The 24288-nt window shown below is 47.3% G+C and overlaps 8 protein-coding genes across 8 annotated transcripts; 4 read left to right on the forward strand and 4 right to left on the reverse strand.

Annotated features, from left to right (window-relative positions):
• LOC132258290 (DDB1- and CUL4-associated factor 10 homolog) lies at positions 1-6044 on the reverse strand. Its single transcript, XM_059755541.1, has 4 exons — positions 5490-6044; positions 2431-2544; positions 1997-2241; positions 1-1253 (listed from the first exon to the last, which is right to left on the reverse strand). The coding sequence occupies exons 1-4, from the start codon at positions 5666-5668 to the stop codon at positions 52-54; spliced, it is 1740 nt and encodes a 579-aa protein (XP_059611524.1). The 5' UTR covers positions 5669-6044; the 3' UTR covers positions 1-51.
• Positions 6045-6828: 784 nt separating this feature from the next.
• On the forward strand, positions 6829-11024 carry LOC132258185 (ras-related protein Rab-10). Its single transcript, XM_059755338.1, has 5 exons — positions 6829-7026; positions 7386-7454; positions 7524-7654; positions 7714-7803; positions 10054-11024. Exons 1-5 carry the CDS (start codon positions 6900-6902, stop codon positions 10252-10254), a joined length of 618 nt encoding a protein of 205 aa, XP_059611321.1. The 5' UTR covers positions 6829-6899; the 3' UTR covers positions 10255-11024.
• Positions 8239-10040, reverse strand: LOC132258183 (zinc finger protein 37 homolog). Its single transcript, XM_059755335.1, has one exon. The coding sequence runs from the start codon at positions 9619-9621 to the stop codon at positions 8353-8355; it is 1269 nt and encodes a 422-aa protein (XP_059611318.1). The 5' UTR covers positions 9622-10040; the 3' UTR covers positions 8239-8352.
• A 118-nt stretch (positions 11025-11142) lies between the features above and the next one.
• On the reverse strand, positions 11143-13056 carry LOC132258184 (obg-like ATPase 1). The gene is made up of 5 exons (XM_059755336.1): positions 12916-13056; positions 12629-12815; positions 12205-12569; positions 12066-12143; positions 11143-11841 (listed from the first exon to the last, which is right to left on the reverse strand). The coding sequence occupies exons 2-5, from the start codon at positions 12807-12809 to the stop codon at positions 11269-11271; spliced, it is 1197 nt and encodes a 398-aa protein (XP_059611319.1). The 5' UTR covers positions 12810-12815; positions 12916-13056; the 3' UTR covers positions 11143-11268.
• A 444-nt stretch (positions 13057-13500) lies between these two features.
• Positions 13501-15311, forward strand: LOC132257534 (twinfilin). The gene is made up of 4 exons (XM_059754488.1): positions 13501-13791; positions 13872-13949; positions 14008-14119; positions 14196-15311. Exons 1-4 carry the CDS (start codon positions 13767-13769, stop codon positions 15013-15015), a joined length of 1035 nt encoding a protein of 344 aa, XP_059610471.1. The 5' UTR covers positions 13501-13766; the 3' UTR covers positions 15016-15311.
• Positions 15312-15988: 677 nt separating this feature from the next.
• Positions 15989-18992, forward strand: LOC132258182 (endoplasmin). The gene is made up of 3 exons (XM_059755334.1): positions 15989-16158; positions 16252-16347; positions 16429-18992. Exons 1-3 carry the CDS (start codon positions 16113-16115, stop codon positions 18666-18668), a joined length of 2382 nt encoding a protein of 793 aa, XP_059611317.1. The 5' UTR covers positions 15989-16112; the 3' UTR covers positions 18669-18992.
• Positions 18993-19077: 85 nt separating this feature from the next.
• On the reverse strand, positions 19078-22747 carry LOC132258180 (uncharacterized). The gene is made up of 3 exons (XM_059755333.1): positions 22551-22747; positions 21597-22480; positions 19078-21533 (listed from the first exon to the last, which is right to left on the reverse strand). Exons 1-3 carry the CDS (start codon positions 22620-22622, stop codon positions 19091-19093), a joined length of 3399 nt encoding a protein of 1132 aa, XP_059611316.1. The 5' UTR covers positions 22623-22747; the 3' UTR covers positions 19078-19090.
• An 83-nt stretch (positions 22748-22830) lies between these two features.
• Positions 22831-24273, forward strand: LOC132258041 (uncharacterized protein CG16817). The gene is made up of 4 exons (XM_059755143.1): positions 22831-22983; positions 23345-23431; positions 23494-23750; positions 23819-24273. The coding sequence occupies exons 1-4, from the start codon at positions 22967-22969 to the stop codon at positions 23959-23961; spliced, it is 504 nt and encodes a 167-aa protein (XP_059611126.1). The 5' UTR covers positions 22831-22966; the 3' UTR covers positions 23962-24273.
• Positions 24274-24288: the final 15 nt, after the last annotated feature.

The raw sequence follows: 24288 nt of genomic DNA on the forward strand, positions 1-24288 counted from the left end.
ACAAATAGGACTTTATTAACACACGACGGGGTAAGTACGGCCAAGGATGGCCTATAGGACCGGCTGCAGCCACACGATCTTCCCATTGAGGCACCCCGTGACGAGGAGCGGCAAGCGTGGGTTGAACTTCGTGCTGACCACGATGTCAGAGTGGCACTTCATCACTTTCAACTCCGTCAGCTTTTGCGCCTTGGCGTCCACGCCATCCACACATGCGCTCAGTTCACTGCACTCGCGGTTGAAGGAGAGCAACCGAATGCCATAGCCATACGGTGAGCAGATGATCCTGCCATCGGAGGAGAAGCAGAGCTCCTTGATGAAGCGCTTCCCAATGTTTGGCTCTTCGATGTAGTAAAGCATCCGCTTTGCATTCTGCTGAACGCGTCGCCTCTTCGCCGACATCAGCGTGTGCTCCTCGCGTGGCATCACGAACTCCTCACCCGAGTCCACAATCATGTCCTCGAGCACGCTGCGTTCTGCCTCCGTTCGCGGACCAGTGATCATCGCCGCCGCCACAGTGGCAGCGCGCATCTGGGCAATCGTCGATGTGCCAGAACTACTGCTTCCAGCCGCTGGTGTGGACGCACTCCGAGCCTCCTCAGGCACAATGCCACTACGGAAGCGCTCCAGGCGACTGTGCGATGAGTTCATATGGTGCGTATTCCTGTTCATCAGCGGCCACTGAATCTCCCAGATGTCCGGATGCAGATCCTCACTCGTCACTCGATTCTCGCGGTTCATCGCCTCCCGACGCAGCGCCACCAATCGGGCGGCATTGCGCTCATACAGCGGCGAATCGGGCATCAGGATTCTCATCCGTCGCTCAATTATCGTACAATCCACCTCCTTCTCGATGTCATCCTCCGTATCACTCTCCTCCTCGAAGTCTTGAATGTCGTGCACGCACGTGAACTCAGAGCTCTCATCGTAGCTGATGTTGCGACTCAGCGCAGTCCAGCCGTGCGGATGAATTTGCAGCGAGCTGATCACCTCAGCGTCATTGCCCTCGGGAAAGTCACTGACCAGCTCCACGCGGTTCTCCTTCTGCGAGCGCAGGAACAAGTGGGTGAATTGCGAGGCGAAGGGAATCAGCTGGCGGCCCAGCTGCATCAGTCTATGCAAGTTGGGGCGGAAGCCCTTCAGGTCCTCCGCCAGGGTCTCCAGGTTGAGATCATGGATTATTATCATGTAGCCTCCTGTCGTGCAGATCACGAGTTTGCTAGCGTCCGGCGTCAGCCGACATCTCATCAAACCTAAGCGGAGTGTATAGAAAGAAAAGCGATTAGTCGATTTGCTCCACTATTTTATAGTGATAATTACTAATTAAATACTGGTTTATTTGCATAAATTGCCTCATTATACGTGAGTTAATTTTCATTCTCACTTTATTGTATGAATTTTCAAACAACTTAGCGCACAAGAGCGATTATAAATCATAAACAAACACTTCTATCTTTATACAGGATTCAGTGAACTTATCAAAACACGTAATATATTTATTTCCATTTGCGGTTTTCAAGATTATTTATTCACTTGATTCTAGTCAGTGGAAATATTACGGGGTTTATTTTAACTTAAATTGCCATACGCAAACGACAGTTTTATGTAAATTCTTCAACATATATTGCCAACATCGTCTACTCATCAATATAGGAAGTAAAATGTGATCTTTTCAATATCAAAATTCTGATCTCAACGAAGAAAAGCAAACGCAGAACAGCCATAAAGTGACGTGCCTCTATTTGCTCTCAAGTTCATGGGGTCTTTCAATTCGCATTCATTAATCGCAAGACACTGCAAAAGATCACAATTAATCAATATTAATCACTGATTAATCATGTGATAGGCTTTCGCAAGAATTATCTTGACCATGAGCAAGTTTTTAAACGCTGTGCTCTCGTGCTTTTCACGTGCAATTTGCATTTCTGCCCAATCGATTTGCAAACGGAAGCGAGAAAAGTTTTTATTTGACGTGAATTTTTTTTTTAATTCTTGCCTGTAGTATGAAAAACATTCCTGTAGAGCAGTCCACTTTCTGTGGTGGAATTAATATCCCATGTGAAGATACTTCCATCGAAGCCGGAAGTAACGATAAGATTGTCCTTCTTGGAGTATTCGATGTTCTTCACCCAGTTCGAGTGTCCTAGCAGTGTCCGGACGCGTGTCTTCAGATTCCGAACGTCCCACAAAACAACACTGCAGTCATCTGAGCAGGATGCAAACATTCGATCATCCAGAAATCTGCAGAGGATGGAAATTTTGACCATTAACACGATTAACACATTGTAAATTGATCTCTTAAGTCGGTATTCCCATAACACTGAATAGATCAAAGCATGTAATGAAATTTTATCAGGTGAAAAACAGATGATCAGATAATCTTCCCTTGAGATTCTTCCTCTATTGATAAAAACATATTCTCCCACTCACTTTACACAATTGACACAGTCCGTGTGTGCTTGTCGAATGATTTTGGTCTCCTTAAAGGTGTTCGTTGCAAAGAGAACAATTGATCTCTTTTCGCACGCCGCCGCAAGAATGGATCTGCAAGAGAAGGTGAAGTTCATGTGAAAGACCATCGAGTTGGTCACAAGACACGATATAAAAATTATATATTGAAGAATGTTAATCACATAGTTTGCTGTGTGGTCATAAAACTTTGGCATTGACTCCAATTTAGCGCATAAAAGCTACTATAGCCGAAGATGAAGGCTCGTGGCAAAAAGTCCACCGCGCACCATTGCTAGTCTCACTCAATCAAGCCGCCAGATCCGTCAGTCAAATCACCTGGATGCTGTCCATGATCACGCTGAGGAGATCAGTGAAAACTCCCGGATACAAACTCTCGGGTGGTTCCTTCAGATCAATTTAAAGCGCCAGCAGCATGATCTTAGAGCGTGCAATTTCATTGCTAACGTTACGCAATAGAGAGGCAAAAAACCGGTCCGATCGACCCACAAAGAGACAATCGCTTTAAATCTTCACACACCCATTAAGAAGGCTCGCGCCAATGCAGCTTCGGGCATTTGTACTCTTATTCTAATTGCCTGCAGCCTTAAGAACAAGAACTCATTGAGAACAAGACTGAGATTCTATCAAGCGGTCACATTATTATCCCGAATTTGCTGGGATTTCTGTGGAAAACCTGACGTTTTCGCGATTTCTGGTTTTATTTACATACTTATGGCAACACATTTTAGCACACCATATAAACAGAAAATAACATTTATTACACATAAGAGGCAAATTATGCGTAGATTTTGAGGTGAAGCGCAAAAATTTAAGCAATTCTAGAGTTTGTTTTCTGCGTTTTTTGTAGACTTAGTGAAAGATTTCTTCAATTTAAAACCCAAAGTTTAAGACACACGCTCCATTCACTTTTTTTTCTAAACTAAATATATTTCAATATTATATTTATCTAGTCCATCAGCATTCCAAACATTCTAAAGACCGTTTAACATAAAGAACACTTGGAAAAATCTCACGTTTCGTGTGCGTTTAGTATGTTGACAACACACATGCATGGGAAAAATGCACATTGATGAAAATCTGTGTGCATAATTCTGGCCTTGATCTCGATGCACAGAACAGACGCGGCATGCGATTAAATGGGCCTCACGAGACAGAAACAAGCTGAGAACAGAACCAAGACTTGCATTTTCAATCGCAATAACACATCACATGAAATAAGAGTAAAAGTGTTTTCGCCGCAAGATCTCAGCATGGCAACACGAGCATGAGGACAATATGGACCGGTTATAGAATCCGTTTTGCACACTTGAGACTTCACCACGTGCAAGAATAAATATTCACAAAGAAGATGAAACAAGGTCGATCTTTAGATGGATATAATTGAGGAGAAACCAGGAAGAGATCGACCGTCTGCAGACATATTTTTGACCTCCAACGCCAGACGGTGAAAAGTTGCCGAAGAAATTTGTTCCATCAAATCATGACTATTCGCCCAAACAATGCAATTACAGGTGTGTCTGCTGAACCGCAAAATCAAGTTTCACCGGCATTTCCAACATCACTGCAATTGACCGATAAATGGACAAAAATTCCCATGATACATATCATTTGGTCACCATGAATTTCTACAAACATCTGCAATTTAGCTGCAATGCAATCTCTTATGACAATTTAATTACTTCGCATTCGTCTGTTTGTAGGAAATTGCAATAAAATGCGAATTGTTTCAGGAAATGCAAATGTGCTAATATAAGAATTAATACAACTTGCAGAGAGGAAATGAATATTAATACTATTAGTAGTCTCACAGAAGGACATTTTCCTCAAAAATTCATAGAAAACATTCGTCAATCTGATGATTTAGACGGTTTCAATGTGACAATTCGACAGTTCCACGAAATATTGGGCTTTCACTTTTTAATATCAAGTTTATAGATCAATGTCTGGAGGCCTGAAAACAAGAACGGCCACAAATATGAATTGCTGTTGAATAACATTAGAGACACCGCACAGAATCAGCCTCGAACGTGCGCACACACAACATTATATCAATCAAAACAAGAAGCACGTGACATCAGCAGGTTCTCTGCGCTGAAATTGCGTAAAGTGGGAATAAATGGACAGTCCACAGAAGAGCAAATATAGCGCCTCTCACAGTTACAATAGCATTAGCCATTTGCTCGTGAGATAAACATCAATATCATTTCCTGCAATTCAGCCCCCAATGAGATCACACACGCGACTGATTTCCATAAAGAGAAGCCTCTCAAGTCGCTGGGAGACGCGGACTTTTCCCCATTCGACACTCCAACTGTGCAGCACGACATCAATTGCCAATATCATGTCAGCCAGTGTTCAATAAATACAATTGAAGGTGAAAATTGATGGCAAACACCGCTTGAAATCGTGACCATTCCTAACAGTATTGAAGGATTGAAGGATTATGACGTTCAACTGATTAATTTTTGCACGAGTCAATTGATTTTGCGTATTAATGATTCGCATATTTTTTATTCTTACCCAAAAGAGAGAGATCAAACGAGCTTTTGGTCGGTTGGATCAAGTATTGTGGAAATCCCACAAATTGCAGATTAACATTAAGTAAAGCGATCGTGTGAACATACGATCAACTAGAATTTTTCGCTTTTCCAATTACATTCTTCTATGCACAAGATATACACGAACATGCCAAAAAGATCACTCAAATATCAGTTACAAAGTCAATATAGTCAGTAATGTTCGCATTCCATTGAGTATAATTTCGATTTGGCCCCTAAAATCCCAGCTGAGCAAAGCTAAGATTCCAGACAACATTCCTTAAGAGTAAAACAAGAGTAAATGCAAGTTATCTCAGTTGAGATAAATTCCAATTGGTACTTTGATACGTCTTCTAATAAGAAACTGTTATTCCAGGCTAATTAGAACCTGCCAGTCGAGTGTGAAGCACTTCCTACGCAATCTCTCTCTGCGAACACCTCATCCTCGTGTTGGACATCCCGCAGGAGAGGCGCACTCACCCGTCCGGAGAGAACTCCAAGTTGTAGACGCCGCCCCAGAGATGATTGTTGACGTTCTGGTTTGTCCACACGTCCGTTGGCTCGATGGTGGAATAGAGACTCCGGCAGATGCGATCTGTGTCGCCGATCCGGGACCGGAAGCCGCGACTGCGGCCCTCCAGCCACGAGAAGACGGCCATCGCTCACTTGTCAAAGTCCCAAGGTGGCCGTTCGGGGGGCGCAAAGCACACGCGACAGGCGATAGGGAATCACTGGGCACTCGTGACACGCATTCTCTGCAATCACAGGCACCACACTCACGTGTGCTCCTCACGCCACGGCAGATGAAAACTGGGGATCACTGGCAATTGGAGCTCTCCATCAACCTTCACCGGAGTTTGTTTGGGCAGTCAACCAGGTGGGGATGACGTCTTGTATTTTCTACCGAAAATACAAGACTAGAGAAATTGCTCCCCAAATGATCGGTGTCGATTGAAAACTACCCTTTAGGCGCAAATATGTGGTCTGTCTGTGAAAATCTTCTGGGAAAATCGCGAAAATACACCAAAAACATTGTTTTCATTCACCGTCTGGTGACTGTCCGCTGCTATTTCCCGCTCAACTTCAGACACTTCTCACACTTGTCCATCGTGTCAGGCAGAAAATTTGTCGGGCGTCCCAGTTGCGGTTCCACACGCTACGTAAGGGTTTCAAGAAAGCGATTCCGACCTAGAGCGCTTATGGCGAATTTACATTAGATGCGTTTCACTTTTTCCCCGACGATAGGCTTTCCTGAAATATCTCGGAGGGTAATCATCCCTTTTTTTTATTGCCCCTACGCTCGGGCGCAAAGGGCAATAAACCTCGAACAAAAAAGGATAATTATGCCCTCCGAGACATTTCAGGAAAGCCTTTCGCTATTATAGTGCAAGAAAGAATTTCGTATTTAGATCAAGAAATATTTTAGTTTTTATTGCAAGAAAGAGTTTCGTAGTTATTTCTGGAAACATTTTCGTATTTATCTCGTGTTTGGAATCCAATACAATTAAAAAATATATTTTTGTCCAAACGGCAATGTTGGTCATGCTGAATCTGACCACCTTTAACACTCTCCGGCGTCATCTTATCCCGGAATTCGTGAAAGGCAATAAGGTATTATTGCTCTCCGATTGCCCTCAGAGACAGAACAGGATACAAATCCGCAAGGGTTTCACATCCACTACCGATGCGTATCCGTTTCTTGAAACCATTAAGTAGCATGTGTGGAACCGCAACTGGGACCGTCTGGCGACTGTCCGCTGCCATTTTTCGCTCAACTTCAGACACTTCTGACACAAGTCCATCGTGTCAGGCAAAAAATTTGTCGGGCGTCTTCGTGGTTGTCAAAAGTAGTGATTTGGATTCCATATTTAGACGGTGTATTATAGAAGAATGGCGAAGAAAACTTACGATTTGCTGTTCAAATTGCTGCTAATCGGCGATTCTGGCGTTGGCAAAACATGCATACTCTTCCGCTTCTCCGACGACGCCTTCACATCGACCTTTATATCAACAATAGGTGAGCATAATTGCTGCAATCCGAGTGCATCGCGCGACGTTGCGTGATAAAGTGATAAAGAAAGGGCGTTTCAACAAATTTCGGCTCTTGTGCCGCCCGAAGAAGGCTTTCTTCGCCGCGAACACAGCGTCCGTGATGCTCCGGTGCGCTGGAAGATTGCGACGGAGACGCAATTATGTAATGCGAATCGCAGCGAAAACCGCGATTGTCGTTGCTTGTGTACAAAGGATGTCATTGAGAAAGGCGTTCCAATCAGTAATGGACGCTTCACGACTCCACTTTTCCGGCTCTTGTGTTTGACCACCGAAAGTGGCCAAGAAACGTGCCGCAAGCCACTCACGATCTCTCTTCTTCCGCAGGCATCGATTTCAAGATCAAAACAGTGGAGCTGCGCGGCAAGAAGATCAAGCTGCAGATCTGGGACACAGGTTAGGGACAAAGACACACACTCGGGCTGTCCGGGAGTCGCTAATCGCACGCTCTCCGCTCTCTTTCAGCCGGCCAGGAGCGCTTCCACACAATCACGACGTCCTACTACCGAGGGGCCATGGGCATCATGCTGGTGTACGACATAACAAATGAGAAGAGCTTCGAGAACATCGTCAAGTGGCTGCGGAATATAGACGAGGTTCGTATGCGCCGCGAAAAGGGAATGACTCATGACTCTAATGCTATCTTCTTGACCAGCACGCAAATGAGGACGTGGAGAAGATGATTCTGGGGAACAAGTGCGACATGGAGGACAAGAGAGTCGTGAGCAGGGATCGAGGACACGCCGTGAGTACATGATTTTGGCTTTCCGGAAGCCGAGCAAAATCCCCCGCAGATGCTTTTCCCGGGGAAATCGCGCCAAATAGGCACAGAAACTCATGCGAAATGCCCAGAGAAAGCCACTTGAATACATTTTCAAACTCTTTAACCCTTCACTTCACGCAATACAATTAAGCTTTTCACTTTTTCGCTTGAAGTTGTGTTAGAATTTTGGTTGAAGATTGCAAAATCACAAAGAAAAGCAAATCTTATCTGCATTTTTTTCGCGACAAAGTGGAGCGAAGAAGTGAAATAAACCAAACTAATTAACTAAAGCTTAACTAGCCTATAAAAATCATCTGCGAATTCACATGAAATCAAGTACATTTATTTATTTCAAAACATACAATGTGATGCTTAGTCTAATCCGTTATTCGTATGGCTTATCCCTGTAATCAGTCTTAAATTAGTCTCTTTTACAATACGAATTTAAATTATTTTGGATATTATTGGAAAACATCATTTTCTCTTTTCACAACTTAATTCTACATTGTTGAAATGGTTCTTCTTGTCGCTTTATACTGTAATTTGACAGTGTTTTATATGTTTGGTTAAATCTCCCTGAACTCCAAACTTCTTGTCGCACATTGGGCAGGGAATCGTCTTCTTTTTGTGCTTCCGCTGGACGTGCTGTTTCAGATCAAGGCTAGTAGCGAAGTTCTTTTTGCAACGCGTGCAAGGAATAGTGCGGGGCTCATGAATGTAACTGATATGACGCTTCATTTCATCTTTAGTATTGAATTTGGAATTGCAGAACTCGCATTTGAACGGATTCTCTCCTGTGTGAGTCCGACGATGCCTTTTCAAGTGCGAACTATTGTGTGTCCTGTATTTGCAAAAGTTCCAGTCACACGCAAACATCCTCTCCGGATTGTGTGTCTTAAGGTGCAATTTCATATATTTTGGCGTTGAGAAGACTTTCCCGCATTCGGGACAGGGATTGTGGTTCTTTTCCTTGCAGTGTGTCTGCATATGATGGTGCAAACTTGATTTATATCCGTATGTTTTTTCACAAAGGGTGCATTTAAAAGGATGAGCATTGCTGTGCGTCTGCAAGTGACGCTTCAACTGACTAATGCAGTCACAGGAGTAAGGACACTGTGTGCATTTGTGCATTTTTCGCTTTTTCACAGAAAAAACACTTTTCCCAATGCTCAAATCTTGTTTTTTAGCTGCTTTTTCTGGCTCTTCGATCTCCAGAGGCTCTTCTTCGGCATTCTGGTCCTCAATTTCACTTTCTCTCGAAGAATGCTCGAAATATTCTTCCTCGGGTTCCGTCTTCATCTCTTCCTCTAACTCGATCTGCGTCTCGAGGCATTCTTCCTCCCTCGCCGGCGATTCCTGCTCCGCCAAGTGACTGGCCAGATGATTGTTGAGCTCGTGAAGGAAAGAGAACATTTCCTGACATGTGAAGCACTTGAACAGCTTAAATCCTCCGTGAGTCTGAAGATGAAACTCGAACTCCGTCACGGAAGTCTCTTCTAGACCGCAAGATTTGCATCTGTAGAAATTGTGCGCATTTTCCTGGTAGTTTCGTAGTTCCGCCGCCTCTTGGAATTGATCTCTGCATTTGTGGCAGCAAACGTTACTCTTCTCACTCATTTCTTTTACTTGCAATCCTTCCATTATTTGTGATATAAGAACGTTTTTTGCATTTACTTCGTGTTTGTAGGAAGACAAAGAAAACCTTTTACCCCTTTTACTAACAACACTGACAGCAGCGCGTCCCTTCGCTTTGATGGCAGGACGAGAAATGAGCATATTGACATAAGGACTAACTGGCATGACCTTTCAACTGGTCGAATAATGGCGCGTATTTGGGTTTTAAATATTCCTTTCGCTATTGATGGTTTATATTGGTCTTCTTAATATTGTTCTTTTTTATTGCCTCAACATAGGGTTAATTCTTTTATTTAAAACAGACTTGAGACTGCAAACTAGAGCGATGAGATTAGCCTAAATTGAGCGAAATCTCAGTCTTTGAGCGTAAAATCAAGTTCCAAATGAATTTTCCATCTTAATAAGGAACAAGCAAATGTGAAGGGTTAAATATTGAGAGTAAATCAGGTGAAAATGTCAGATTTTCTTCACGTCTGCCCGAGAGAAAATCTCTCTCGGCGGCTTTCTGCTTCGCACTCCATTGCAAATGCCTTTCTTCGCTTCGTGCTCGAGTGGCTGCAACTGCTGATGGTTTTCTCTCTCTCTCTCTCTCTGCAGATCGCAGTGGAGCACGGGATCAGATTCATGGAGACCTCCGCCAAAGCAAACATCAACATCGAGAGGGCGTTCTGCGAGCTGGCCGAGGCGATTCTCGACAAGACGTCCGGCAAAGACGCCGCCGACAATCCCGAGGCGCGCGTGATAGTCTATCGCAAGGACCAGGACAAGTCGCCGACCAGCAAAGGCTGCTGTGCATAGTAGTGTTGCGCGTTCTGGGCGTATTTCTCAAGTTCACAAAATGTGGTATTAAAAAAAAACAACCTTCTTTTCAAAATACATTAATTTCTCTGTGTATAAATATAAAGAAAAAGAAAATCCCATTTAGAGAGAGAGAGAAAGGAGGGAAAATCATTGAAATAGAGAACTATATATGAATATTTTCTCATTTATGAAACATTGAAATATTATAAGAGTTTTTATTTAACTTGTTGCAAATTTCAAAACTCAATTTTAGAGCTACACAAAATGTATTGTTTGTTTTTATTCCCTTTGTGGCGAAGGGCGCGCAATGTTTTTTCCTATACTTATTTGCCCAATATAAATAATCCATGATTCCTCGTCATTTTGTAAATTTCATAATGTGAAGAGCCATGAATGCGTGGAAAGAAAATTGTGTAGGTCAAGAATATAGTGAGAAGAAGAAAAAAAAACTTTCATAATCAAGAGTAATATTTGAGTATGAGAAGACAGATATTTTTAATGTTGCTAGGTGTAATTTTCACACACACACACACTTTTCCACTAACAGCCTATCCCAGGATCAGCGCAAGTGTGGCGAAACATGCTTGAATTTGATAACAATTTATATATATAATCCTAGTGGACAGAAAAACAAACGAGAGGAAATCATTTCTAATGTGGCACATGTTTTTTTTTTACAGTAAACTAACAATTCTTTTTCCATTAGATTTCTGTGCCATGTTGCTTCTAAATAACAAGAATAGAGGGGAAAATTCTGTGTCATTTGTGAGCAGATTTTCTTGTCATAGAAAAGAAAGAAGAAAAAGAAGGAAAAGAACGAGATAATTTATAAACTATACAATTTTGATAATAAAGAGATGCTGTTGAAGAGAGAGAAATACAATGTGAAAATGCAAGACGATTTATTGCCGCACTTTCCGCACATTCTCACTGCTGGTGCGAGAAGCTCTGCGCGTACAGGATCATGTTGGCGTAGAGGAAGGTGAGTATGACGATGCAGATGACGAGCAGTCACTTCTTCTTGGCGTCCTTCAGGCCGGCGCCGGCGTTGAACTTGAAGAAGATGATGTCGCCGTCCTCCACGGTGTAGTTGCGGCCCTGCTGCCGATACTTGCCGGCCGCCTTGGTGGCCGCCTCGCTGCCCTCCTCCTTGAAGTCCACGTAGTGCATCACCTCGGCCATGATGAAGCCCTTCTCGAAGTCCGTGTGGATCCGGCCGGCCGCCTGCGGCGCCTTCGTGCCCTTCTGCACCGTCCACGCCTTCACCTCGTCCGCGCCGGCCGTGAAGAAGTACTCCAGCTGCAGCGCCTTGTAGCCCATGAGGATGATCTTGTCCAGCACGGAGCGCACCTTGTGCTCCTCAGCGTACGCCTCGCGCTCGGCGTCCAGCTCGAACTCCGCCCACTTCGTCTCGAACAGCCCGGAGAAGGGGATGATGGAGGCGCCGGGGTCGTTCTTGTCCACCCACTCCTTGATCTTTATCAGCCACTTGTTCTTCTTCCGGATGAAGTCCTTCTCCGACAGATTCACCAAATACACCACGGGCTTCGACGTGAGGAAGAGATACTTGTTCAGCACCTCGATCTGCAACGGAAACAAGAGACTTACACTGAGAAAAATAAACCTAGAAATGAGTATTCTCAAAACTAGCCCGAATCTGCCTATTTTCAAGTCCTTTTTTTCCTCTCCCTTTAAATCTTGATTTTAGTCTTCTCCGCTTCAAATCAAGACTTAAAACCTTCGCTAATCGGCTGAAATTGACTCGATTCTAGCCAGATTTTCCCCGAAATCTCTGGAAAACTACTCACATCGTGAGCTGTCCAGTCGGCGAATCGAAGGTGTTTCTTCTCGTCGCACAAGATGCCCTTGACTTTCAGCAGAGAATCCTGCGGAAGAGAGATTTGCGTCACACAACAGATCTTTGGCAGTGAGAGTGGAAGGGCTCACATATTCCGGCTTCAGCTTCTTGTCATTGCCCCGGACGACGGCTCTCTCCAGCTTCTCCAAGTCCTTGTTGAGCTTGTCCACGTCCTTCAGGCGCAGCTCCTCGGAAATAATGTCCAGATCGCGCACGGGATTCACCTCGCCCTCCACGTGCGTCACGTCGTCATCGTCGAAGGCTCTGGCCAGGTGGAAGATGGCGTCGCACGCGCTGATGTGCGACAGGAAGGCGTTGCCCAGGCCCTGGCCCTCGGCGGCGCCCTTCACCAGGCCCGCGATGTCCACGACGTTCAAGTACGCCGGCACCTTGCTGGCCGGCTTGTGATACTCGCACAGGAAGTCGAAGCGCGCGTCCGGCACCGGGACTCTGTCTGCAAAGCGAGGAATCGCGTCAATTCACTGGACTCACGCCCGGAAACATTCCACTCACTCTCGTTGGGATCGATGGTGCAGAAGGGGAAGTTCTCGGCCGGAGCCGCACTCTTGGTCAGGACGTTGAAGAAGGTGGACTTGCCCACGTTCGGTACCCCAACAATTCCCACTCGCAGATTCGTCCCGACGCGCCCGATCAGAGGCTTTCGCTCCGGCTCTTCAACCTTCTTCGGTGCCATGTCGCCCTGTGGATTGCAAAAATAGACACACACACAGATCGGAAGCCAACTCATAACCTGCCCAAACACCCGCCCAGGCCAAATCCCAAGTTCAGGCGACGCTCACTTGATTTCAGATGATCAGCACGGATTCCTCGCGATCCTGGCAAGATCCTGGAAGTGGGTTTGCAGCAGAAACAGAGGAACTTGTCTCCGGATACTTTGGAAAAGAGCCGCGTGTGAAGTGACAAGGAAAGAGCGCGTCAATGCAAATAAATTACGCCGTAACAAAAACAATACGAAACCTCTTCTGAGGAGTTTAAACTCCTTTGATCAAATTTGATTAAATTTATTCAAGACGTTCGATGAGTTTACTTAATAACAATTTTTCATATGTTTATTTACGTCTCGCTTAACAACAAACAACTTGCCGCACTCTGAACAAGGAATCAGGAAACTCGAACTCCGCCAAGGAAGTCTCTTCTTTGCCGCAAGATTTCCATCTGTAGAAATTGTGCGCATTTTCCTGGTAGTTTTGCAGTTCCGCCGCCTCTTGGAACTGATCTCTGCATTTGTGGCAGTAAACGTTACTCTCACTCACTTCCTTCACTTGCAATCTTGCCATTTCCTGTGAAATAAGAACGCTTACTTAACTGCATTAACTGCTAACCTTTATCCGCAGAATAATGAATAGTTTATTATCGTGGCTTCTTTATCCGCAGAACTTTGTTTACAACAACGCGTCCTTTCGCTTTGATAACAACTGGACGACAACTGATCGGACTGGCATGACATTTATTAGCAGCTGGTCGAGAATTCGCTACGCGGTACTAAATATTCATCTGGGTATTTTGCTCAGTTCAGTGACGTTTCGTGTGAAAAATAAATCCTTGCGAAATCTTCACAGTGCAAAATCGTTGTGAAAATCTGTGAAAAGCGTGAAAAGTAGTGCATTTTGAGTAGTGGAAGCTCTGGAAAATGTCCCACCAAACAGGAATAAAGGGTGAGAAGCGCGGGAAATGCGCGAAGGGGGAGAATGGGCAGAATTATCCTGACGATCCTCTGTTTTCATATCGTCTGCAGCCAATGAGAAGCTGCTGAAGTTCTTCGGGAAGTGCAGAGATGGCAAGACGCGGGCTGTAAAAATCACGATAGAGAATGGTTAGTCATCGCGGCTGATAAGTTGCGGCGTCATGCTAATTGTGTGTGTGTTTTGCAGAGGAGCTCACGCTGAGCGACCAGAAGGAGGCGAAGAAGGACTGGATCAGGGACTACGACAGCTGCGTCCCGGCGATGATCGAGGCGGACACGCCGTGCTACGTGCTGTACAGGTGAGCGAGATGCGCTTCCGGAACAATCGAGGCAATCGGCACACTTCACAATTCACTGCGCGCATTTCTCCGCCAGATTGGACACAAAGTCGTCGCTGGGCGGCTTCGAGTGGCTGCTGCTCAGCTGGAGCCCGGACACGGCCACGATCCGCCACAAGATGGTCTACGCCTCCACGAAGGCCACGCTGAAGAGCGAGTTCGGCTCGGCGCACATCAAGGAGGAGTTCCACGCCACGGCGCCCGAAGAGGCCACGTTCGCCGGCTACGAGCGGCACAAGCGCGAGTTCAGCGCCCCGGCGCCGCTCACCACGCGCGAGGAGGAGCTGCAGGAGCTGCGCCGCACGGAGGTGAAGACGGACATCGGCAACGAGACGCGCCAGCAGACGCTCAACGGCATCAACTTCCCGGTGTCGCAGGCGGCGTTGGACGCCATCCGGGACGCCAAGCGCGGCGCCTACACGTACTTGCAGTTCCGCCTGGACACGGCGCAGGAGGAGATCCACCTGGTGAAGGCGGCCAGCGTGGACGCGGCGGCACTGGCGCAGATGATCCCCAAGGACGAGGCGCGCTACCATCTCTTCCTCTACAAGCACACGCACGAGGGCGACTACCTGGAGAGCTTCGTCTTCATCTACTCCATGCCCGGCTACGCGTGCTCCGTGAAGGACCGCATGATGTACTCCAGCTGCAAGGCGCCCTTCGTTGCCACCATCGCCGGCCAGGGCGTGGAAGTGGCCAAGAAGCTGGAGGTTGACGCGACGGACGACGTGACAGAGGAGTTCCTGCGTGACGAGCTGCACCCCAAGAAGATCCTCCACCGGCCGATCTTCGACAAGCCGCCGGGGCCGAAGAACCGCGGCGCGAAGCGCGTCACGCGGCCACAAACGACTGAATAGACTTTGGCAATTATCAAATTTCTTGTGGTATTTTTACAACAATTCATTAGACGGTTGTTTTCCCTCTTAGTCCGCAAATTGCGCTATTTATTTGCATCTTCTGGGCTTCCATAACAATCTTCTCTAGTTGTTTTCTTTGAGACTTGCCAAGCGAATGGAAGATGAACAAGAATTGCAACAGTTTACACACACAAATTACAATTATATGAGAACATCTATTTTAGTAGTTACTTTACAGAGAATGTGAAAATTACTTTGTGACGATGAATTAATAAAATAAACACTTATTTACTTTTTGACTTTTCCAGTTGGTTTTTGCTATAAGATTCAAATTCACTTTCCGCCCTTGATTTGCGCCAATTCGAATCTCATTCGCGGTGTTCACAGGTATTGTCATCGACGGAGTTTTGCCACTACTTTTCATGCTCTTCATGTTAAAGTAATTGTAATAACAATTTCCTCGCTCTGGGCACGAATTGCCGTAGAAAAACCGCCAAATTAAGTTTTCTTGCAAGCGATTTTGTTCATATTCCAATGATTCTTCTTTGGTTGATAGATGTCTCTGCTTGCGCCTGTGTATTTTGCCTATTTTGATAGGCTGCGCAGGCCAGATGACAAGTTCTTTCGGGGTTAATCGCGAATTAAAAATAAATTAATTCATTTCTTTTGGTCTGTGAAGAAAAACTTGAGATTAAAATTTGGCTACACTGGCCAGAAAGCGGTTTCTGAGTGTTGAGAAGCCATTTATGTTGCTAAAGATATCGCAAGAATAGGGAAAAGTCGGAAAAATGCATGAATTCGAGGCGACCAAGAGTCCCAACTGGAATGGTTAACACGCAATTCACAATTCTCTCCAGGCTGCCGAGCTTAATCGCGTGCTGAGCGTAAATCCGCGCTTCGTGCCGAGTTCGGCCCTGGCGCGAGTGCTGCTGTGGACCAATCAAATCGAGCCACACGTTTTATGGAAACTATTTATTCGGAGTGTAGACTTGATGTCATTCCATTTGGGTGCTTTGGCGAAGAAAGACCGGTTCGTTGGTGTTTTCCCTGCTGTTCTGTGAAAATCCTGGGCGCAAAGTGAGGAGTTGGGCAACAGGATGAAGTACCTTCTGCTACTTGGGCTGGGAATGCTCCTGATCACAGGTGAGAAGTGCGGAAGAGTGGCGAAATGCGGTGGGAAATGAAGTGCGCCCACGAGGCTTGGTGGCTGAATCCTGGACTTTCCTCGTTTTGCAGGACTTTCCCTGATCCGAGCTGATGAGGCCGAGGACGCGCCGGACGTGGACACGGTGGAGGAGAATCTGGGGGCGAGCAAGCAGGGCTCGAGAACAGGTGAGAAGAGAGTTCATTCTCCGTGAGCGACAACGTGTCAAAATTCCCCCGACTTGACCACCAATTCTCTTATCTCGGCAGATTCTGAGGCACTGAAGCGCGAGGAGGAGGCGATAAAGCTGGACGGGCTCAACGTGGCGCAGATGAAAGAGTTGCGAGACAAGTCGGAGAAGTTCGCCTTCCAGGCTGAGGTGAATCGGATGATGAAGCTGATCATCAACTCTCTGTATCGCAACAAGGAGATCTTCCTGCGTGAGCTCATCTCGAACGCCTCTGACGCCCTAGACAAGATCAGGCTGCTGTCGCTGACGGAGCGCGGAGAGCTGGACACCAATCCGGATCTGCAGGTGAAGATCAAGGCCGATAAGGAGGCCGGAGTGCTTCACATCATCGACACGGGAATTGGCATGACCAGGAATGATTTGGTGAACAATCTGGGCACAATTGCCAAGTCCGGCACGGCGGACTTCCTCTCGAAGATGCAGGAGACGAAGACGGAGGGCCAGGACGTGAATGACATGATCGGGCAGTTCGGCGTGGGCTTCTACTCCGCCTTCCTCGTCGCCGATCGCGTGGTGGTGACGACGAAGCACAACACGGACAAGCAGTACGTGTGGGAGAGCAACGCCGCGGAGTTCACGATCGCCGAGGACCCGCGCGGGGACACGCTGAAGCGGGGCTCGCAGATTTCGCTGTATCTGAAGGAGGAGGCGCGCGACTTCCTGGAGGAGGACACGGTGAAGCAGCTGATCAAGAAGTACTCGCAGTTCATCAACTTCCCCATCTACATGTGGACCAGCAAGACGGTGGAGGAGGAGGTGCCGCTGGAGGAGGAGGCCAAGGAGGAGGCGGAGAAGAAGGAGGACGAGGTGGATGAGGACGCGCAGGTGGAGGAGGAGGCGGAGGAGGACAAGCCCAAGACGAAGAAGGTGTCCAAGACGGTGTGGGATTGGGAGATCATGAACGACAGCAAGCCCATCTGGACCAGGAAGCCGGCCGAGGTGACGCAGGATGAGTACACGGAGTTCTACAAGAGCCTGACGAAGGACACCAGCGATCCACTCACGAGCACCCACTTCGTGGCCGAGGGCGAGGTGACGTTCAAGTCCCTCCTGTTCATCCCCAAGGCGCAGCCGTCGGAGAGCTTCAATCGCTACGGCACCAAGTCGGACAACATCAAGCTCTACGTGCGCCGCGTGTTCATCACGGACGAGTTCAACGACATGATGCCGAGCTATCTGAACTTCATCCGCGGCGTGGTGGATTCCGATGATCTGCCGCTCAATGTGTCTCGCGAGACGCTGCAGCAGCACAAGCTGATCAAGGTGATCAAGAAGAAGCTGGTGCGCAAGGCGCTGGACATGATCAAGAAGATCGACAAGGCGGAATACGAGAAGTTCTGGGCGGAGTTCTCCACCAACATCAAGCTGGGCGTCATGGAGGATCCCAGCAATCGCTCGCGCCTGGCCAAGCTGCTCAGGTTCCAGTCGTCGCACACCAAGGGCAAGGAGCACACCGGCCTGGCCGACTACGTGTCGCGCATGAAGCCGAAGCAGGAGCACATCTTCTTCATCGCCGGCCCTGGACGCACCGAGGTGGAGAAGTCGCCCTTCGTGGAGCGTCTGCTGGCGCGCGGCTACGAAGTCCTGTACCTCACTGAGGCCGTGGACGAGTACTCGATCTCCGCACTGCCCGAATTCGATGGCAAGAAGTTCCAGAATGCCGCTCGCGAGGGCTTCACGCTCGCGGACTCTGAGGAGTCCAAGACGAAGTTCGAGGAGCTGAAGAAGTCCTTCGAGCCGCTCGTGAAGTGGCTGAACGACGTGGCGCTGAAGGACGACATCGCCAGGGCGCAGATCTCCGAGCGACTGAGCAACTCGCCGTGCGCGCTCGTGGCCAACATGTACGGCTGGACGGGCAACATGGAGCGCCTGGCCATGTCCAATGCTCACCAGAAGGCCGACGACCCGCAGCGGTCGTACTACCTCAGCCAGAAGAAGATCCTGGAGGTCAATCCGCGCCATCCGCTCATCCGCGAGCTGCTGCGCCGCGTCGAGGGCGACGCCGAGGATCCGCTGGCCAAGGAGATGGCCGTGATGATGTTCCGCACGGCCACGCTGCGCTCCGGCTTCATGCTGCGCGAGACCTCAGGCTTCGCCGACACCATTGAGCGGATGATGCGCCAGACGCTGGGCATCGATCCCGACGAGCAGCCCGAGGAGGAGGAGTTCGCGGAGGAGGAAGAGTCAAAAGACAGCCAGGATGGCGATGATTCCAGTGAAGAGCCAGAAGAAATTGACGCCGATCATGACGAGCTCTAGATTTAGTGGGAATTCCACGACACTCGCGGAAGTGTTGAGAAGCGACTGATTGATTATTTTGTAGGTTTATCAGAGAGCATTTCATTTTCCTTGAAAGAAAAAAAAACAAAGCGATAATGCCGCGATTACACAATTGTGAAACTTAAGTTTCAACGCAGTTTTCTATGAAAAATCCCCGTATTAGAAAAGAAAAACATTCACCGAAGGATTTGTGTGAAACTTTGCCAGCGAGTTCAATAAGATTTTTCATATAAATGTATTGTATTTAAAAAAAGAAAAAAGGAAAACAAGCGCTAGGAGAGAAATAAATGTGGATTTAAATAAGTCACAAGACTTTTTGTACCAAAATCACTTATATTCCTCAAAATGTATAAGAAATGAAGCTTTTAAATCTATTAAGTCTAATCTTCGTTGTACAATTTCTACTCCTTCAAGCTCCCAATGGACGAGAGTTTGCTCTCGGAGGAAATCATTGAGCTTGATGAGTTTTTCGAGTGCTTCTCAGTGGATTTCTTCCCTCCAAGCGCAACTGGCGTTGATGTCCTGTGAATGTGATTCTCAACTTCCGCATCGAGCAGCGACTTGAGCAGCGTGTTTGTCAAGCTCGATCCATCGGCAGAGTATGAATTGTCCTGTTTCGCCTTCTTCTCCAGCTCACGATTGAAGAAATCCCGCAGATTGAGAGGCTTTCCCATCACGCGTGACTCGTCAATTGAGTGCGTGGCGTTCGTGAGATTCGGAATGATGTTGAGTTGCGTGGAACTGTCGCTGCTGGACAATTGCTGACGCTCGTGCGTCCTCTCCAGCATATTTGCCGCCCATCCGAGTCCCAACTTCCTGAAATCCGCCTCGAGATTTATGCTGCTGCCCGAGCTGCTGGGCAGCACTTGAGTGTTTGTCCTCTCCTCCGACGGATTCCGGAACGGCTGATCCATCACCTTGCGCTGGATCAGCTCCGCCACCACGTCGGGCAGCGTGAACTCCGACGCACCCTCGAGATCTGCACTCTCGGCATCGCCAGTCGCTTCCTCCTGCACAAACTCCCCGAATCCCGGGAAGTTCTTCAGCACCATGTCCTGCGACAGCTCCTTGAAGTACTCCAGCAGCTTCCGCTTCTGCTCCATCGACTGATCCTGCAGACTCCCGCCCAGATGCTTCACGTACTCCTCAAACGACGGGAACTTCTGGTAGTCCTCAATATCTGCCGAGATCCTCTCAATCGCGTGCTTCAGCTCATCGAACGCCTCGTCCACCTTCGACTGCCCATTCACCTGAGGCGATGCGTGGATCCTGGATGTGCCCAGAGTGTCCATCTCAGCAATGGTCGACAGCTCGTCCTGCGCTCTGGTCCGCCTCAGCGGCGTCCATCGGATTTCCGGGCTGTCGCGCATCTCAGTCGACGTCACGGGACGCGAGATCGAGATTCCGCTGTCTTTGCTCACGCCAATGACTTTGGAAGCAGTCAAGTTGTTCACAGACACGCGTCCTTCGTCATCCTTCATCTCAGAAACGCTGCTCATGTCCGTGCTGCTCTCCACATTCACGCGCGCACTCGGGAAATCCTTGTACTTCGTCGACGTGTCGACGCCATTGTCACTCCCGGACGAGATTCCCACCTTCTCAGCCACCAATCGACTCTTCTCGCTGCGCACCTTGTTTATCAGCTTGGATAGCTCGCTGATTTTCCTCACGTACCGCTTCGTCTGCTCCGCATATTCCTCTCTCAGAGCCTCTGGTTGCTTCACCGCCTCTTTAGCAGCCTCTTCGACCGGTTCTCTGGCTCTTCTAGCGCACTTCTTCGGATGAATCTCCGTGGAAATCGTGGTTTTCTTGCTCTTGCTCTTCTTCTCGCCCTCTTCCCGGAGCGGAATCCACTTCGATTGCGTCCCAGCATTCGCAGGAACATTCACAACGGAGCAATTAGGCGTTGGCACTTCAGTTCCCGAGCTCACACTCAAGAGATCCACATCAGCTCGCGGCATGTCAACCAATTGCTTTATGTACTTCCTCAGCATTGCCGATTTCTTGCCCTTTTCAGCCTCTTTTCTCCGCCGCGGCGCCTTTGCCGTGACTTTCTCCTCGCCAAATCCCCTCACGAAGTGCGACAAGTCACTGCAAATCGCATTCGGCGGACTGTGATAGACTGTCGATCGACTCGAGCCATCAGAAGTGATTGAAGATATTGTGTCAATGAGGATTTTTGCACTTCTCTTCTCCGGTGTCTTCGGATACTTCTTCCCAATTGCATCTGACAAATTCATCTGCGTCACTGAATGCTTCCTCTTCTCGTTGTTCATCACTTTCTGGACATCGTCAGGGATTCTGCTCAAATTGTCCACCTTCGGAGTCTCCTTGACATTGATAACAATCTGAATTTGTGGCTTCTTGTTCGCATTTTCAGTGATTGTGGGCACAATTTCCACCTTGTCAGATTGTCCGACAGTTTGAATCTCCACTTCTTCTGTGTCCTTTTCCGGCTGCATGATTTCCGATTGCACAGCAACTTCCTTGTGACTCTCAACACTTCCCACAACAGTTAATTCTCTATTCTCGCGAGTCTTGCTCATAATTTCCTCCACAATTTGCATCTTATTCTCATCAAGTTTGTGCAAAATCTTCCCCAGAATATCCATGAGATTCAAATCCACATCAATATCATTGCTTTCAGTCTTCTTTCCAATAGTTTTCTTCGTTGTGTCAACATCTATGGGCTCTGAAGTGTCTTCAGAACGCAGAACAAGATCTTCTCCCTCGGCATTTTCCTCCCTGTCCAGAAGTTCATCAACTTTCGCCAGCAAATCCTCGTAATTCCGCCGAAGACGTTCCTTCTCCAGCGCTTGATTCGATCGCATCTTCTGCACGCGCCTGAAAAAAAAAAACAACAAATCCAGTCAATTCTCAACTCAATCTATTGATCAGCATTCTCACCTTCGCTCCTCATTTTCCACGTCTTTCAGCTTTGCTGAGTATTTCATTCTCTGCACTTCTTCCCGCGCATTTTCCATTGCATTTTGGTTCCTCGAAGATCCAGCCTTGGTCACGATGTTCCCCTGAGGAATATAGTTCTTGTGAAAGCGATTTCTGTGGTCGTAATGATGAATTGTTTGAGGACTTTCAGCGATTTTCTTCGCCACACGATTCTCGCCCAGAACATTGCTCAAATCTCTCGATGGCGGGCTTTTTCCCAACTTCATCTTGTCTTCCACACGCTCCAGATTCACGCCAGAGAAGAAACTCTCCCTATTGCCTTGCAAACTTCCTTCCAAACCTCGTTGCACTCCGTTTTTCCTCTTGATCAAGTTGGAAACTTCAGAAAAGACCACTTTATCCGAAGATTTCTTCAAGTCAACAACAGTATCTCGCTTCGACTGTGGATTTTTCGAGTTGGAAATCTCACATAGCAGTTTCTCAAGACTGTCTGAAGAGCTGATCAGCTGAAGATCATCGACAAGTGTGCTGGAATCACTCTCAGATGTGGAAGTCGTCAGACTGATGACTTCTGGCTCTTCTCTTGGTGAAGTTTGAGTTTCTGTCGATTTGGCTGCAATTTTGGCCTTCTTCACCTTCTCCGGAGGCTTCTTCCTCGCCCTGGGCACAGCTGGAAGGAGCTTCTCCTTCTCCGCAGCCGCATGAGCCTCGCCAACGAGCGCCAAAGTCCCCGCAAATTGCTTTCCCTTCTGCTCAAATTGCCTCCTCTTCCACTTGTTCATTTCCTCAGCCTTCGCGATTCTAATCTTCTCTTCCTGCTTCTGCTTCTCAGACGACACTCTCTGCCGGATGCTGTGAGCCATCTTCTTGGACTGCTGCCTCACCTGCGAACGGAGAATTTCCGAGACTTTCAGTAACAAAATAAGCACCAAAATAAAGCTACTTCGCTCTCACCTGTTCCAACCTCAATCTTCGATTTTTCTCACTCTCACTCATTTTCCCCCAAATTCTCTCACGCAGAGACATTAAGGCACTGCTTAGGCACTTTTTCAACAACTTCTCACGCTATTCTACAAACTATACAACATTTTTGAGCAAGATTCTGTGAAGAAAAACGGAAAAAGACGCCAACAAAAAAACGTCGCGCAAAACGAAATGTCAAAAGTCGCTTTCGTTGAACTTGACGCGGAAAAACGATTTTGGGACAATGTTGCACGCCACAATTCCGCCAGGAGGCGCTCTTCGACGAATCGTTGATTTTCTTGCTGACACATTTTGGAAATACACAGAGGGAAGTTCCTTGTAAATTCCCAGAGAACGGCACGTTTTAGGAGCAATTACGGTGTAAATTGTAAAAAGATTTGTTCGCAATGTCGCCTGGAGCAGCGTAAGTACGATTTTCACCACTCGTGGGCGTCACATGCGCTGCACCGCGTGTTTTCCGCTGGGCATGCAATGTGATTAAAGGGCTTGTGTGGCCGGCGTCCATTTTGGTCCAATCGATACACAAAACTTTTCCTTTGCGCCCTCAATTTGCCGGCCGGGGGCGATAAAAGTAAGCAGGGGGCTTCGGCGGCGGGCTTTGTTTGGTGGGAAATATCCGGTTCGCGGGGTTTACAGGTGGGAAATGAGAAAAATAGGGGGAGTTGAAAAGTAGGGTTAAGTTCCGCGAATCTTCAATGTAATCCACAAGAGGTTAAAAGTCTGGGAGAAAGACTAAAGCATGTTTTTTTTCTCTCACCCCGCAGAACGACAGTTCCACCCGTAATCTGGGCACAGCGCAATGATCTGGTCTATCTCACCATCAACGTGGAGTGCAAGGATACAGAATACAAGTAAGAAACCACCTCAAAAACACCCCCAGAAGTGAGATTGTGATTGTTTGTTGCCTTTGCAGATTCACGGAGAATACAATGAGTTTCAAAGGCACCGGCGCGGCAGACAACAAACTATACGAAATTACCTTTACATTTCTGAAGAACATCCTTCCCGACAAGGTGACGCGCAAGGACGCCACGAGGTGTGTCGAGTTTACAATTCCCAAAGCCGAGAGCGGACCTTACTGGGCGACGCTGACAAACGAGAAGAAGAAGCCGCACTGGCTGAAAGTAGACTTTAACAAATGGAAAGACGAAGGATCGGATTCGGAAATGGGTGAGAAAAGACTGAAAACTTGAGAACGTATTCCTTGCAATCTCCGCTAAAAACCGCTCCTTTTGCAGACGAAGAGCCCGATTTCGGCGGCGGCAACTTCGACGGGGACCTTTCGAATTTAATGTTTAAATCCGACGGCAAGGATAAGCCATCCTTTGGCGACTTAGATGATGAAGAAGACTCAGATGACGGTTATCCGGGACTGGAATGAACAGATTTTGCTCCTTACAATCTCGTATCGTTTCGAAGGCTGCGCTCTTTGGTGTTGAGAGTTGGCAGACGAGTTGTATCATTCATAATTCATTAAAAATAACAGGCAAGATTCGGTAAATAGCGTACATCATCGGCGGAAATCAATACGGTGGGCAGTGAGAAAATATTTCCAGACGGTGCACAAAAGAAGTGATGTACAGATTTGGAAAATATCACAAGGATGGTTTTTTAGACATAAAAATCTATAAATACTGTTTAAGTAACGTCTCAATAAAACAATAGCCAAATAAATTGACCATTTCGTAAATTATATATGGAAATTTTT

The sequence above is a fragment of the Phlebotomus argentipes genome, unplaced genomic scaffold, assembly GCF_947086385.1.
Source record: "Phlebotomus argentipes unplaced genomic scaffold, Phlebotomus argentipes genome assembly scaffold_4, whole genome shotgun sequence".
Taxonomy (NCBI): domain Eukaryota; kingdom Metazoa; phylum Arthropoda; class Insecta; order Diptera; family Psychodidae; genus Phlebotomus; species Phlebotomus argentipes.